Genomic DNA, 16,480 nt, shown 5'->3' on the forward strand with positions numbered 1-16,480 from the left:
CCAAAAACCCAACAAAAACCCCAAACTCAAATGCTCCAGCTGTGGCAGACGACACAAAGAACTTTTTCTTCCTGGTAGCGATAATTAAATTCTATAGCCCATTGTTTCAGATCAGCACTTGTAGTTGAATGGGAGAGATAAAAAGAATTTATTCTTTTAAGAGGCTCTAATGAAAGTGGCAATAGGTTAAGAAAGCATAGTTCACAACCTTCCTCCAGCCACTCAGCAGGAAATAAAGAGGTTAAAGTTGGCACAAATTCACATGTAGTTTATTAAAATTGGATGCTTCTGGTTTCCAAGTCATTACACAACACGAGTGGTACAGGAAGTAAATAAGGGTTTAGCTGCATTTTTATGATTTAATCTTAAAAGGTTGGAATTTGAAGCAGGTCTGTAGTGCTCAGAGAAAAATCTCAGAGCCACCTGGGCTCTGGCTTCCCAGCAACACACTATGACTAATGGGAATGACCAATATTATTCCAAGAGTCTTGTGCCAAAACCACTGCTCTGTCTGAGCACCAGGAGAGGTACCTGGGAGGCAGGAAAGACAAAGAAGGGGTTCCTGTTGCTTTCTTCTCTGAGCAGCCCTAGACATAGAGCAGAGAACAGCCTGACTGCCACAGGCCCACCAGGAAGACAGCATTCTAAACATGCTTCCATGGAGATAGGTGCAGGCAGCCCTAAGTTTTTCTTCCCCTGCCTCCTACATGTAGTAATTTCATACAGGCACTGTAACCACATTGCATGGTGCTGCGCTTAAGGAAAGTTGCAGAGACAAATATATGAGACTCCTTTGCTTAAGTGACTTCAAGACTAACCTTCATCTCAGAATACATGGAAAGCCAGCTTGTTTCTACTCAGCAATGGGTATAAGAGGGTGTGCATGGCAAGAAGAGCCACAGTACAAGAGACCAGATGAGAGAAGCTGTGTTTGGAAAGTTGGAAAGAGGTGCTATTGTCACACAGCACTGAACAAGTCTTAACTCCAGCAGAAGGAAAAATTCAAAACAAAACATTGTCTGCCCTCTTTGTTTACAGAAACCTTCCTTAATAGGCCCTGCAGCTCATCCCTTGTGAAATGCTAATACCTTAAGAGAATCCTATCCCTGGCTCAACATTTTGACATTAACATTCATGAAATGATGTTTCCCCACTAGAAAAAGTAGTAGTCTCTGAAACTCAGCCTTCTGAAGTAACACTGATGCAGTTAACTATGCCTCCCTCTTTGTGCAACACCTCCCAATGATCAGGCAAGATCTAGTTATTAAAGGCATATTTAATATACACATATATGTATTTTTAAATGGTTACACCAAGTTTTAACAGAAAAAGCAAAATATAAGGACTGGATGCCATGAGGTTTCAAAATATCATACTCAGAAAATATACAGAAGCAAACTATCATGCTATAAATCAACATTCAAGGTAACAAAACAGAGCAAAAAGATCATATTTGTCCAGACTTCTGCACAAAGATTCTGTCCAATGACTGGGTTGAGAGTCTCTTAACACTGATACAAGCTGAAAATACAAAATACTATTTACTTCTTTAATTAGCTAAACTACTTGAGGTTTGACATGTCCTGCAACACAACAGGTGTAAAGCCAGCAAGCATCTCATCTCCCAAATGGAATTTGCTATTACAGCTATTGTAGCCAAACAAGCTTAAGAAATTTTGACTGCTTTAAATGTTTGGGGAATTACCTGCATCCAAAATGCCTTGTGCCAGGATTGCTCCAAACTTTGCCATAACATCATCATGTTTATCATTGATCACTTTGGAATAGAGCTGTCTGAACTGGCTGACCTAGATAAAAAGAAGAAAAAAAAGAGAGAAAAATTATAAAACTGACTGCATGAGTCAAATATTCTGTCTTTAATTGAAGCATCCTGCATTTCTGCACCCTAGGACAACATGTGTCTCTTCAACTGCTTTAGTCACTGCTGTTACAAGTCATGCCACAAATAATTAACTACAGAAGTTTTCCCCATTTGTAGATACCCATTTAGTGATTTAAAAACAGTTCCAAAGGATATATTGTAGGCCTTATAGCCTGAGAATCTGTGGATTGACGTCAGTATAAAAGACCAAGTGATGAGCTGTAGCAAGAACTACCATATGTCCTTAGGTGCATGACCCTGCACTTGCTTAAGTTTCTACCAAGTCCTACTGCTCAAAACCTCATACCTATTCTGCTTTTCCTGTACAACATTTCTGCTGTATTGATAATGTCCCTAAGGTGCATCATTGCCAACCCAGGAGCATTAAACCCAAAAGCCACAATGCTGCTTTGTTAACCCTACACACTTAGTGAAATAGTGCTCAATGCTCACTAACCCATCATAGCACTTAAAAAGGAGCCCTAAAGGAACAGACACTTTCTGGCCAATACTTTTCCCTTCTTTGCTCTTTCAGCAACTAACCCAGCTGTACCTCAACTGCTTCCCCACTGATGGCATCTTAACTTGATGAGATTTAAAGCAATCTGTGGCCCACAGTGAAGGACATGAACATTCAGACAAGTAAATCATGATTTGCTAAACATGACTGTATTAAAATTACTTAATTTCATGCAAAATAACAGTCTCACGACCATGAAGGACCAAAGAAGTCATCACTTTTAAACAGGAGCAGCAAAGCTGAGCAAAACAATATTACTTCAGTAGAAGAGGCATTTATTAAACCAGGGGAAAAAAAACCAGCAGCTATTTCCATTTTTCATTGTAAGGAAGTCCAACAATCCGTGTGGTAACATCAGTTACAATGGGGAATCGGTGAATAGACCTTAAAAAAGCTTTAGTTACTAGTCCCTGTCCACAAAAGGAGGTGACTTGGCTTTAATAAATGCAAGAAAACTTAAGAAAAAGAAGCAACATATATTTCCAGGGCAGCCACACAGTCAGATATGTGCAGGATATACTGCACACACAATACAGAGTTTATTCTGTATATATGGACCAAACCCTACCCTTGTTTCACTCCATTTATGCCTTTTCCTGCACTCTCAATTTTTATTTATAAAAGCTCACACTGAGGTTTACACATTTAATACAAATAGTTTGTTTCTTATGCCTGACCTCTTATACACTGGAAAAATACCTTAGTTTGCATTTGCAACCTGGAACGGGGCCTCATGCAGTGTTAAGAGCAACCACACACAGATTAGGTGAACCAAAGCCTTCAAATGTTATTTGCCATTGACACACAGAGACACGGAGGTAACGTGGAAAATGATTCCTGTGGTTGAGCTGAGCAGTAGGATTCCAGTGCCTCTGTTTAGAGCTCATAATTTTCTTGACTTTGGGCTCAGCTTCTGAGTTTGGAATATTTATAAAAACAGATGGATGTTACAAGGCTCATTTGGTGGACTGGAATCTGGAATCTACACTGTAATCAAAGCTTCAGAGGATGAAACCCTTGGCGAAGCGAGAGGACATTCAGCAGAACTCCTAATGTTCACACTGACATCTGACAGAGCAGCACCTTGGAATGGAGGTGCAGAAAGGCCTCTCTTGGGAAAGGTGAGGCAGGGCTGGCAGGGGAAGCCACCCACCTTCCCTGGTCACAGTGTGCTGCCTCCGTTAGCACCCTTTCCCTAACAAGTCTTTCACAGCTCCTACTCACATGTATATTAGTTCAGAGAAGACAAACCAGCTGGACACCAGGAACCCACCCACTGTGGCACCAGACACAGCACTGGGCAGCCAGCTAACCAGGACACCAACACCTGCAAGGGACCAAGGGCCAGACACCTGGCTGCTTAACCTAAGAGTATCAATTGCCACTTCTCAAGACAACATAGGTCACAGCGGGAATCAACTGAGGGCAGGTATTTAATGAACAAGCACTGACCAGCTACAATAAGAAATAGCCCTTATATCCTCTACTTATAAAAATATAACATATGTAGTGCTGTATCAAGAGTGTTCTGCTCTCAGATAAAACTCTGCACACCTGTGCACTGTGAGCTGTGGGCCACTGCCAACCCTGGAAAATGTATTGAGCAAACGTGCCCTTTCCAAATTTTACTTGAATATCAGTAGAAGCAAAATTGTTCTATGAAAGGGTGGGAGACTACCCTGCCCAGACAAATCCAGCCCCAAGGACTGCCTCAACACCTGAATGCATGGTATTCCTGCATACTTAACTCAGGCTGTTCCTATTTGCTTTATAAAGCAAATACCTCACAGGAATGGGATTTTTGGACTGGATCAGGACCCAGTCCAAAACCTTCTTTGGTGCTGGTGAAAGTCCACTTTGGCAGCTCTAGCTGCAGCAGTTCAGAAAGGCATCATCCTCACATGGAGCCATTGCTCCACCTCTTTGGAGAAAGCAAGACTAGCAACAGACAAAAGCTCAGTTCTGTCTTTGCTGTTGGGGCACTCATCTCCTACAGAATGGAACAAGGTGTTAACAGACAGAAAACCTTTAAGCCGTTGAAGCAAAATCCACCAGAGTTTGTCCAGTAGAGCCCTTTAATCTGCTACTATTTTTCTTTCAAACCACAGCAACAAGCACATCCCAAACTACAGAACAAGTTTATTTAATATGCTATGAAGCCCACAAGCTCTGTTTCTCCCTTGAAATTTTCAAACACTTAAAAATTTTATAGCCTCTGGAAATGCTACCAAGAAATTTATTTGAGCAACTTCCAGCAGGAACACTAAAACATAGGCACTGACTCATTTCATCTTTACTGACAATACAAACACACACACACACACACACATATCATGCTGATAATTAGTGCTGACCAAAATGACACACCACTGATTTCAAATGAAGCCAAATGTGCAACCTTGGAAATCCCAAGGAAACAACACAGGCCTTAAGACATGAGAATGATACAGCACCGTTTCTTACCACAAACCCAAGGGCCTGTCATTTACCAGGTTGTTTACCACATCTCCCTTCACCAGTCAACATTGATGCACATGAATCATAAAATGATAGGGGTTGGAAGGGACCTTTAAAGATCATCTAGTCCAACCCCTCTGCAGAAGCAGGTTCAGATCAGGTTGTATAGGCACATGTCCAGGTGAGTCTTGAAGACCTCCAAGGAAGGAGACTCCACAACTCCTCTGGGCAGCCTGTGCCAGGGCTCCGTCACTCTCACAGTAAAACATGAAGCTCATGAGATTGTTAAGAATAAGACTTAACAAACAGTTAACTAAGGGAAGCAGTGGCAGGTGATGTTCATGATGTCTTTGCAAATTTAACTTATAAAGAGTATCTAGGAATCTGTTTTTAATAAAACAGGTTTCAAACCACATGCACGTCCTGTCTTCAAATGTTGAAGGTATTCTGAATACAGAGCACACAGTAAGCAGAAGCATCTAACAGTAACAGGTTTATGTGAAGAAATGTGAAGGTGTTACTTGAATATAGCAAAAAATTACTCTTGCATCTTAGCAAGACGTAGTATTTCATCTAAATGGGTAAAAAATACAGCACTCAGGTCCTGGTTTCTTCACAACATCTTAAAGATAACAGGCCAAGATGATCAAAGGAAGACTGATGAAAAGCCTCAACCTTCCTGACTATCTTCTCAATTTGCCAAGATGACTATCCTAATACAAAAACAGGAAGTGGTAAATTCAAGATGTTAGATGTAGTTTGTCTCCAGAATTGCTGTCTTAATTGCTCTGCATGTCACAAATACATAATGAAGTTGTCATTGATTTCTGTTTCAATGATCTCATCACATCTATAATTTAGGACTCCATTTCACAAAATAAACTCGTTAGTGGTCTATATCCTGCAACAATATGCCTCTTAAATGTATCAACAGAGGTCAGGAAAATCCATGCTGGCTGCACATGGAGGAATTGTGTTTCAACTCCCAAAGAGGCCAAATCAGCTTTATGCAAGATTTGCTACACTTTTGGGTACTTAAGCAACCTGCAAGGTCAAGAGAACTTTAAATAACGACAATTCTTTATTTAAACTCTTTACGGTTTCTTTTAAACCAGAATGCTCTGATTCTTAAATTTCTGTTTTATTGCTGCTCTTTATTCTATTTCAGCACTGCAAAGCTCAGCTCTCAAAACTCTCAAGTTATTTTATCCCTGAAAAATCTAAATCTATTCAAGGAAGACGGTTTGCTACAATCTTCATCCCAAATTATCACTAGAGAATTTAAAGTCCTTCTAGTTCAACAATCACAAAGAAGAAGTTTACCAAAAAAGTTTAAATAATCCCAGAACAGATAAAACTGAAAAGTAAAGACAGTAAGCTGGTCAGACTGCACATCACAATCTTTATTAAAATCACCATCTCACAAAGTATTAAGAAGTATTTAGCAGAGGTGAGATGATGATACAGAAGATTTAGCTTCTCTCTGATCCCATCAAGATCTCATGTGCAGCTTGTGGGATATGAAATCCAACACATTCCTTTTACTAGCAGCTTATCCAGCAACATAATTACTTTCAGACATCACGTTAGACACTTTGGCACACAGTGCAGTACTGTGCCACTTAGGAATCTGATCACATCAAAATATGTCACTCTAATCCAAAAATGGCCAGTTTTCTGAACTTTCACATCAGAGTAAAATAGTTTTACTTCAGACTGGCAGAATGACCCAAAAAAAGTTTTCCCATGGATAATAAATAACTTAATTGGCAGCATACTCCTTAAAATACGCCTTTGACTTTCAGCAAGAAACTATGATGGTTGTAACTAACTTTTGGGGTGTTCAAAACAAGTAAAATTTGTATTTTCTGTGTTGAGTTCCTAAATTAGTAGAATATTTCAGAGATTATTTATCATCTTAAAACCCAGAGTGTGTTTTTGGTTTTGTTTGTTTAATATCTGCAGTGCTTCTATGACGGGGTAAGACACTGGCTTATAACTTTTGGCTCAAACAAAGCTCTGAAAAAGCTTTTTCAGTTCCTCTGTCCATTTTCTAAACAAGCCACTGAACCCCAGACTATACATCTGATATTGTATTTGCCAGTCAATTACTTTTATCACCCACCTAAAAGCCTAGGTATTACACATACGTCTGAAGTCAAGGTTACCAGGTCTCTTTGAGGAAAGAGATCTGACTTGCTACACACCTCAGATCATCTGTATTTTCACTAACTGTTTTCCTGTCTGCACTTTTGTTTAGGACACACAGACTGTTTCTCCTATCACCTCAAAAAGACTGAAACGTCAATAGACAGACTCAGCAAGTAACCTAAAACAGCCTGAGGTGTCTGATTCATAGTAGGCTGCAATTCCCATCCCAAGAGGATCAGGATGCTTTGCAAGCTAAAATCAACTTATTCTCATAATGTCCTTTCATTGAAAAAAGTACCATTCTTTTTTGTTTCAGGTGGGAAACTGAGATACAGAAGAGCTCTAGAATTTACCCAGTGTCAGAAGAGCGCAGAATGATTAAATCTGATCTCATATATTGAGGGCTGGCAATCAAAGCACTTGATCAAGGAAGAAATAAGAACAACAAGTACTTTTCTTTCCATAGAAAGATAATTCAACTTTACATTACAGACACTTTGTAGCTTGGCAGATGAGGGGATCTCACAGAACTCTAGTGTTCTTCACTGGCTTATTCAGTTGAAATACAATTCTGATAATATAAACAATGCTCCCAGATTATGCTCAGGGAAAACTAACTTGGGGTGGCTTTTTTTCTTTTTTAAAAATAATTCAAAGGAATGAAGTGTCTGCCAGCAAATCCTCATGTTCCATGAATTGGAAATCCCCAAACACCTGTGTTTGTGTATTTCCTTTACTGACTTTTCCAAGTAAATTTTTTCCACTGGACAAAAAAAGGTTGGGTTTGGGTGTTTTTTTTTTAATCTTTCTTCCCATCCAAACACAGTAAAAAAAAAAAAAAAGGCTGGTTTTATCCCAGTTCAATTTCTACAATGAATCAATAAAAGCAACCTATACATGACAGGTAAGTAGCAAAGTACCAGCTACTGCTCTGCCTCAGTGCTCACCAGAGCAGATGAAATGTGGAACCTCAGAGCTTCTACTAATGTAGACTTTTAGTCTGTACAAATGTTTGCATATCATCACCTGTCATACATTCACAGAGCAAGTCACTTTAAAAGCTAAACACAGCATAGGCAATCCTTTTTGCCTTTTGAGCAAAAGCTCCATTAAAAATGTATTTGCTATGCAGCCACTAAAGCAGGTCTGACACCAGAAACTGTTAAGAGTAACTACAAAAGAAACACAATTGTAACAGGACTTCCCTGCAGGGTCACCACATCCAAAACCAAGCTCACTATGATCAAAACCAACTCCTCTACTAATGGTCTTCACATAATCATAAGCATACAGGGCTCAGCACATGTTAGTGCAGACAGACACTTTCATATGATTACAAAATGCTTTTAGACATTTTAAGAAGGAATCAGAGAATCACAGAATCAAAGAGTATTTATTCCTACAAGAGAGTTAAAATGCTGTCATCAGGCATGTTTATCAGCATGCATTGGCTTCCCTATTCAGAAGTGCACAGTCTGATCCATGCAGGAGCTTCCCGCTGTGCATACAACTCTGGCTCTTTACAAGGCACGTACACTCTCTTGCCAATATTTATACGCAGGGCCAAACACTAAAGATTTGTCATCCTTCACCATTTTTCCACTAACAAGCTGGTAGGTAAGGTATGCCACATTACCTTTGGGCAGGTAATCTCAGTCTGCTGGATCATGATAAGGGCAGATGCAATCAGAGCTCCTTGACGTACATAGTTCACTGGATCATTTGTCATTGGCTCAAGCAAATTAATTGCTTCCTAAAGAACAAAAAACCAAGAAAGAAGCATGCACCAAGTTAATACTATTATTTTTACTATCCCAGGATTTGGTACTCTAATGGAAGGTTAGCAGATTGATGCTACCAGATATACTTTTTTTTTATATGCTTTGTCTGCTCTTCATAAATGAAGCAGAAAAACGTATTTCTGTGGATCTGAATCCAAAAATTGAATAGCAAAAAAAACCCCAACCCAACAAAACCCAAGTGATGGATGGAACAAGATGAACCTGCAGAAATAGGGAAACAGGTAACAGTTGTAAGCAACAGATACATTCATCACCTTAGAACTACTGACATGCCTTAAACAGTACACATAAATTATTTGTACACTTTCTTTGCCGTTCTTCCCAAAAAAAATACATGTTAGCTTATTTTCTGAACGAAGCTAAGAAATGAACTAGTGGTATTGAACAATGTGTTGAAGGTTTGAAAATGAAATAGTAAACCATCCAGGTCTCAAATTCCTGGTCTTCCAATTTGCCAGAACCTGTAACATTTAGCACCATATGAAAGCATTTCTTTCAAACTCACATTAAGTTGGGCTGGCTTGGAGCAATCATATATTAAATCTAGATTTCCAAAACACTTAAACATGCTCTATTGCTTCTCCTAATTCAGGAGCTTCCCAGCTAAGCACCATGGTAACATGATCCAGAATGACCTTGCAATAAACATTCTTTTCTATACAGTCACTGATTATGAAAAGCTGTAAGACAGTCCAGACCAGTATGGGCAATTTGCGGGCATCTCAGGCTAAAGCATGTCTTCAGGCCTGTGTTTTCATCTCCATTTACAGTTTTGCCACTTTGCAAGCCATGACTTAAACATCCATGGAATTATTACACACACAAATTCATTTCTAACCATGCAAGGTCCATCAGCTCATCTACATTCACTGCTGTAAAAAATGAGACCCCTTCTTTTTTTCCCCTCAATTTTCCTTCTGCTATCCAGTCCTTCCCTTTTCTCTGTGCTAGCTGCAGCTCATCTCACCTCTCAGTGAGCTTTTCCAGCATGACAATTCAATAGAGAACTGTTCCCTGTTCTTGTTATGTAGTTCAATGTTCTGCAATTTTGTGTCTGAATCAGCTCACTAGGGAGTTGGACATAAGGCAGAGCAAAAAGTGTCAGGAAGGACCAAGACTATCTGTTTCAAGCAGGAAATTGTCAGTGAGCTCAGCCACGCTCTTCAGATCTAAGCAGAATAAACCTGAGATAGCAGTTTGGCTGAACAGATAACTTGAGTCTGTGGGGGCTTTCTAAAAGCACTCTGAAAGGGCATGTGCAGCCAGCTGTTAGATAGGAACAAAGAGCTCTTTTAATCTATTATGTGATCTTCTGATTACGAGAGTCAGACAGAATCACTTGGCAATCTCTGGTGCAGAGCTCTCTCCTGTCTCTACTTAAACTGAGGACATGAGCAAAAGCAGTGGAGTGCATGAGTCTCCCAGCACAGACACCTCTCAGTGTTATTTCTGTCAGGATAAGGCTTTTTAAAACAACCTGATTTTATACAATACACTGTTCCTAAGAACTGCTTCAGAACAATATCAGGCCTTCACTCAGATGGCTTTTGCCAGTTGGAGCCTGTGCTTCTCCACCTGAAAGTGACTCAGCCTGCCTTTGGCACGCATTCAATACCGTGTATGGAACATCCTCTATGACAAGAAGTTGTACTTTCCAGTCTCCAAAGCTGAATATATTTGGGCCTTCACAACCTACTAACATTAGCTCTGGAAGATATATCTGCATGTAATTAGATGGTTTAGGTCTTTATCACACAATGTATCTGGAAATAAAACTGACTTCTTTGTGTGACTAAAAGCATTTCCACTTAGATCAACTTGCCAGATGCAGGTTAAAAATAATTAGCTCCTTGATTCCACCTTCCACTTGAGAATAAAGCAACCCAGATAAAAATAGGACTTCCAGTTTGCTTTCAAGTCTGCATGCTTTAGATACTAAAGATGGCAGGCAGCCTGTGTCAGCATCCTGTGCATTTCACAACACGATGAGCGCTCACTTGCATGAGCCACAGACCAAGTGTTCAGTACTAGCTGAAGGAAGGATGATATAGATAAGCATGAGATCTATGAAAGAGCTGGAAGCATGAAATACGACTTCCACATGGACAGTCTGTGCACCTGTTTTGAAATTATGTTTCAGTACCAGTACAGATTATATAGACATGTGGGTGAAGTAGAGGACGCTTATCTCCAAGTTTACTTGCTGCTTGTCCCAATAAGCCCTTATTTCACACAGCAGCAGTGGGAATTCTCCTACTCTAACAAGGTCCTTGACATAATTTCTGAGAATTATTCCTCACTGACTCTCATAAAGCAAGAGTAAAATTTTACTGTCTGTGAATTATGCACCTGAAACTACGGCAAATTTAATTAAATTTCATTGCACTTGGCTTTACTAGATGGATCTTCCATGAACTGTGTACCAGAGGAAAGAAGGGAGCTAGAAGTTATGCAAAACACCTGCTGTTTTCCTGTCACTGGCAGCCCCTTGTTCCTCCTAAAGCAACCTATAAAAGATCAGCTTGAAGGGCAAAAGGGTATTGATTCTGGAGTACTGAACAAACATTTAAAGCTCAGTGGCAACTTGACAGAAAGAAAACTAAGAAAAGTTTTGAAGACTTTTGTCTTCCAACATCGTGGCGATACCATATAAAAACATTCTTCTACTTTATCTATTCTGTACAAGCAGAGAAAGAATCTCTACACCCAGGACAGTTAAAGAATTTGAAGAAGTACTGCTCTACTCAAGCTGACTAGCAGTGGATATGTGTGAGAAATCTGATGTACATAAATGTGTCAGTGGCAGGAGAGAGCAAAAACAATCTTGGCATCAGATGCTTCTGGTCCTCACCTTGTTTCCAGTGCCAGCACAGCAGATACCCAAAGCCATGGCAGCCCCATAACGCACATGGGGATTGTAGCTCTCTGACAGCAAAGAAACCACACTTGGACACTGCTCAGGAGTCCTAAAGAAAGGCAAAAAGAGAATGTTGTCAGTAATTGTTGTTCTTCGAACTAGGAAGACTCCACTCTACTCATACTGGAAAATTTAGAGTTGTCCTTCCACGCCGAATATTTTGTATTTTTCAGAATGTAACCAGAGGAATGGAACAAATGAACTATGAGAACAGGGAAGCCCTATCACTGCAGATAACACACACAGTACTCACTACTAAAGTCTTCCTTTTTGGTTCCTATTTTCTGCCTTTAAAAGATTACCCAGCAGAATGATCTATCTGTTAAAAATCAAGGTCTTTATAAATCATGCTGTTGTGACAGACTTTCTACTAGCAGAGTTTTACTCTCCATGAGACACACAGTACTAAATCTCCCATCAGCAGACACAAACCTCAACTCCAGTGTTCAATCAGACCTCAAGGCTGGTGGGTCCCAAACTCCCTTTTCACAATCATTGCTTCTGCTGACTCCTTACTCCCACCTATTGCTACAAATCACAGCACGTGAGGAAATGCTGATACAATACATGCTTCCAATCAGTTTATCAGCCAATGCCTACTGTTGCCTCCTTACAGTATCATGGTGTAATGTTGCTGCTTTTTAAGAGACTTGAAATGGGAGTATATGCTCTATGCCACACCAGTTGAAAAGCAGTGTCCTGTTGGCCGTTATAGCAACAGAACCTCTATCCCAGTACTGGTTGAAATGAAAGGGAATCCTTAATTTCCTACAGCAAGAACATGTTTCTAATGCAAACAATCTTGTGAATATTGAGTATTTCTGAAGTAGGGCAGAACTCACAGGTATGGATATATTCATTTCCCTCCTGTCTGTGTAGATATATTCATTACTCCATTAATTTTGATGCTACACAAACCACTTTATGATATCAAACACTGCCAATTTCAGCATTTCTAATGCAGTGAAGGACAAAATTGTTAGTACAACAAGCATCTCTGCAATAGTGCACTCTGAACTCATAGGCATCACAAGCACATCCATCACAGCTAATCTGTTAAATTTACTCAATCTCATGACAACACAAACACAAGAATGAGGCAGGAATACAGTTGGCAAGTACATGTTCATGAAAAAGAAAGATGGGAAATTGTAAATTGAAAGTGATTTAATTACACCTGTTTTCAAAGTGCACATCATCTGGTTACCAGCTCCCTCTCTCTGTGTCCTGCAGCCCAGACTAGCTTTTTAATTGTTACATTCACAATCCTAAAAGGAGTCTCACAAGCCATGTACTTGGACTATAAACAGATTTCAGACTGAAACATACAAAGCAAGAGCCAAGAAGACCTTAGTTTTAGCTTTCATTCTTGTGTTTAATATACTGAAAGATAGAAGCTGGAAAGTGACAGCAGCACCTATTGTACATAACTATAGCACCACATAGAATCACTAAGTGTCTATCAACATACTCTAGAGATAGAAAAGTCATTATGGAGTATACTCTAGCATTGGTTTTATGTTTGGTTTCATGATTGGTTTTTGTTAAATTAATACCTGAATGCTAGAAAAGAGAAGTGAAAAAGACCTTAAGCAATAATTGAATTCATTTTCTTCCCTCATTGTGGTTGGAGACAGAAGACATGGTCATAATGCCACATCACACACTTATACTTCAGTTATACTCTACACACAAATAAGTTAATTTCTCCTCTACTACCTCTTCCCACTTCAGCACTTTGCCATAGTCTCCTCTGATAACTAGTCCTAAATTCCTCTTGCTCCAGTTGATCACAGACAGGCAGCACCACCACATAGGCTCCAGTTCTCCTCCAAAATTCCTAAAGAGACCTGAAGCACTCAGGTTTCAGAGGCTACTCATGCCCTCAGCAGTAATGGCAGCAAGTACCCACATTTCCTATCTCAACCCTGCTTCCAACAGTCTGGCTTTTTTGAGTTTTCCTAAAACACCTGCATGAGTAAGGATTCCCATCTACTGCCACCACCTTACAGAAAAAAAGAAACCCCAAACAACCAAACCCACATAAAACAAGAAAGTAGTGAACACAAAACTGTTGTAAACTCTACTGCCTCTCGGATCCAGGCTTGAGGACAAACATTAAGAAAGGGAGAAGAGTTGGGAATTGCATGATTCTATTCTGCAAGCAAGTAGAAATGGACTATAAACTAAAAGACACATTTAAAACTACCTGTCTGTCTCTTGCTCAAATAACAGCTTAGATGGTAAAAATGTTGTGTTGTTTTTCTTTTAAATGAGCTGATGTGGAGACTAGGAGTCACAAATCCCATAATAAATGAGCCCAAGCATTCAGCTGCACAGAAAACTTCAGCTCTTGCACAAAGACTCTTAACACCTTTGTGTTTGCTTAACTTCAGCAAATGTTAAACAGGCAGATTGTGAGCCAAAGAAGAGAAAAACATCTTCTGGCAAAGATGAGATTATCCACTTTGAAGCATTAATCATTAAATTCCTGTTCAGAAAGCTGGATTTTGTAGAATCATTAACTTGGACATATCTTTGTGCCTGCAGGCTCAGAAGTCCCAGTACAGTTTTTGTAATAAATCAGGGTTAATGTACATTAATTATGTGTACATTGTGGATTACAGAATTTTTAGACAGGTTTATATTATTTGTGGACATGACTTTAAATGCTTTAATCTCAAATCTCTCCACATAATGGCCAAAAATTTTGACAGGGGGCCTTCTGTAAACCCACTTTGGGAGTTAAAGCTACTTAACAGGTCCCAACACTTTCCTCAGTAATCCAGTCTTCTCAAACCCATAGTCTTCAAACAGCTTCTTCCCACGTAATAGAGGACTAGAAGCCAGAACCACAAGTGGGCTGAGGAAGTGAGAGAGTCTTGTAAAAATGCTTATCAGAGGAACAGGACTTCAGTACACATGAGCACTGTTGGCATCAGAGCTTAAGCAATAACATTTGCTTGCTCACTTTATTGCTGATGCTTTACAAAGTCCTACACGCTGTTGCCAAAGATTAGCCCGTATAAACCCCAACCCACACTTAATAAAAATCATAAAATGCAAAACAATTCTGTCAAGTGATCAGAAGAAAAATGTAAAAGCCCTCATAAGCAGTTAGAGGCTGCAATCATGCTCCTGTGGCATTACTTCCAACTGGTAATCCAGTTGGGAAATATGTTTGAAACATGACCCTGTTCTCCTCCTGGCCTGAGTTTTTCACCCTTCTCTGAGAGTACAGCCAAACAAGCCGCTGACTTGACATTCAACATTGCTGATGGGGGAAGTTTCCACTTCACTGGTATCAAGCCCCACATAGGTTCCCAAACCAAATCCATCGCTCTGGTTCCCTGCTAGAGTTTTCCACCACTCTGTCGTGCTGATATCCAAATTGATGTAATTACTGAGTAGAAAACTTTGGTAGGAGAGTGAAGAAATAATGAAGAGTGTGAGGAAACTTAAAAACAGTACTACAAAAAGATAAGTGGCTTATTAGAAGTAATGTTCAGCAACAGGCTGCTCCTAGTCCTAATACGGACATCTGTCGCTACTACAAGTTAAACACAGGATAACATCTGGAGATGTAGTGGGCAGAAATTTCTTCTCCAGACACAGATCTTCCACCCTCTTGAAAGTCACAGTAAAAATTCTAAACCTGCAACATATTTAATACACATTGAGGACAGAAGCAAAATATTGTAACCTTCTAGTTTGACCTCCCAAACCACAGTCCAGCAATTTCATCTAAAAATCCCTACATTAAAGCCTAAGGCACGCCTCTAAACCAGGCTGTGTATCTTAAAAAGGTAAGTAATGTCTACTTAAAAAACACAAAACAAATTATCTTTAATGCACTGGTTCCTTCCTTTTTCTTTCCCCAACACTGGTTCTGCTCAAGTAGTTTGCAATTACATTTTGCTACAACAGCAAAACAATGACAAAAGAATGGTCTGATTATTTCCTTCATTTTCAACTGAAAGGCCACCAAAACCCAGACCTATAAACAAAAAAACATCACAACAAGCTGCAACTTTGTTCTGTTACTAGGAAACTTAAATGAATCAAGAAGGCAAAAAAGCCTAGAAGTTTCCTCTATAGGACTTCAACAGTCTGCTATAGCTTTGCTTCCACCCTACATCAGGATGTTTTATTGGTGTGATCTATGGGCTGTAGATGAAGAACTTCCTCCAAGCTCCATAAACAAAACTGTACAGAAAAATAGAGATTCACCAAGACAGTAATAAGAGACCCTTAGCAAAAAAAAAAAAGTTATCATTTTATTAGTTTCACTCACCAACTGGTTGCTCCAAGAGAAACAGATACCCCATGTGACTAAGAATTTTGAATCTTCATATAAACCAGAACCAGAGAGAACACAAAGGAGCTGCCCAACACCTGCCCAGTTACCTTAGCTTTAGCCTCAACTTTGATCTCAGCCCTGGAGACATTGATCTCCTGAATGGAATTAAATGTAAGTGACATTTTTATACACATAAATGTTACCTTCTCTATACTTAGCTTTTAAGTGCCCTAGAATTTCTGAGAAGTCACTAAAAAAGTTTTGGATCTCTCATTACTTCCAAAGAGAGAAGAATGAAATTTTTTCTTAAGCATCCAGTGCAAAAATTCACAAATTAAAATCCAGGATGCCAACAGTTACTAACACAAGCTAATATGAACAAAACCACCCAGATGAACTGGATGCAGAAGGTGGTCAGTTTTCCTTCAAATCCATGGTGTTGACCATGGAA

General features: G+C 39.5%; 1 protein-coding gene across 1 annotated transcript in view; it reads right to left on the reverse strand.

Moving 5' to 3' along the window:
* The window catches only part of PSMD1 (proteasome 26S subunit, non-ATPase 1), a 71,954-nt gene that overhangs the window by 12,361 nt on the left and 43,113 nt on the right, over positions 1-16,480 (reverse strand). The window contains exons 17-19 of the mRNA XM_062006100.1: positions 11,664-11,778; positions 8,647-8,763; positions 1,706-1,808 (exon numbers count right to left, since the gene is read on the reverse strand). Coding sequence (XP_061862084.1) covers positions 1,706-1,808; positions 8,647-8,763; positions 11,664-11,778 — 335 coding nt within the window. The remainder of the gene's footprint in view (positions 1-1,705; positions 1,809-8,646; positions 8,764-11,663; positions 11,779-16,480) is intronic.

Source organism: Colius striatus, chromosome 12, assembly GCF_028858725.1.
Source record: "Colius striatus isolate bColStr4 chromosome 12, bColStr4.1.hap1, whole genome shotgun sequence".
NCBI lineage: Eukaryota > Metazoa > Chordata > Aves > Coliiformes > Coliidae > Colius > Colius striatus.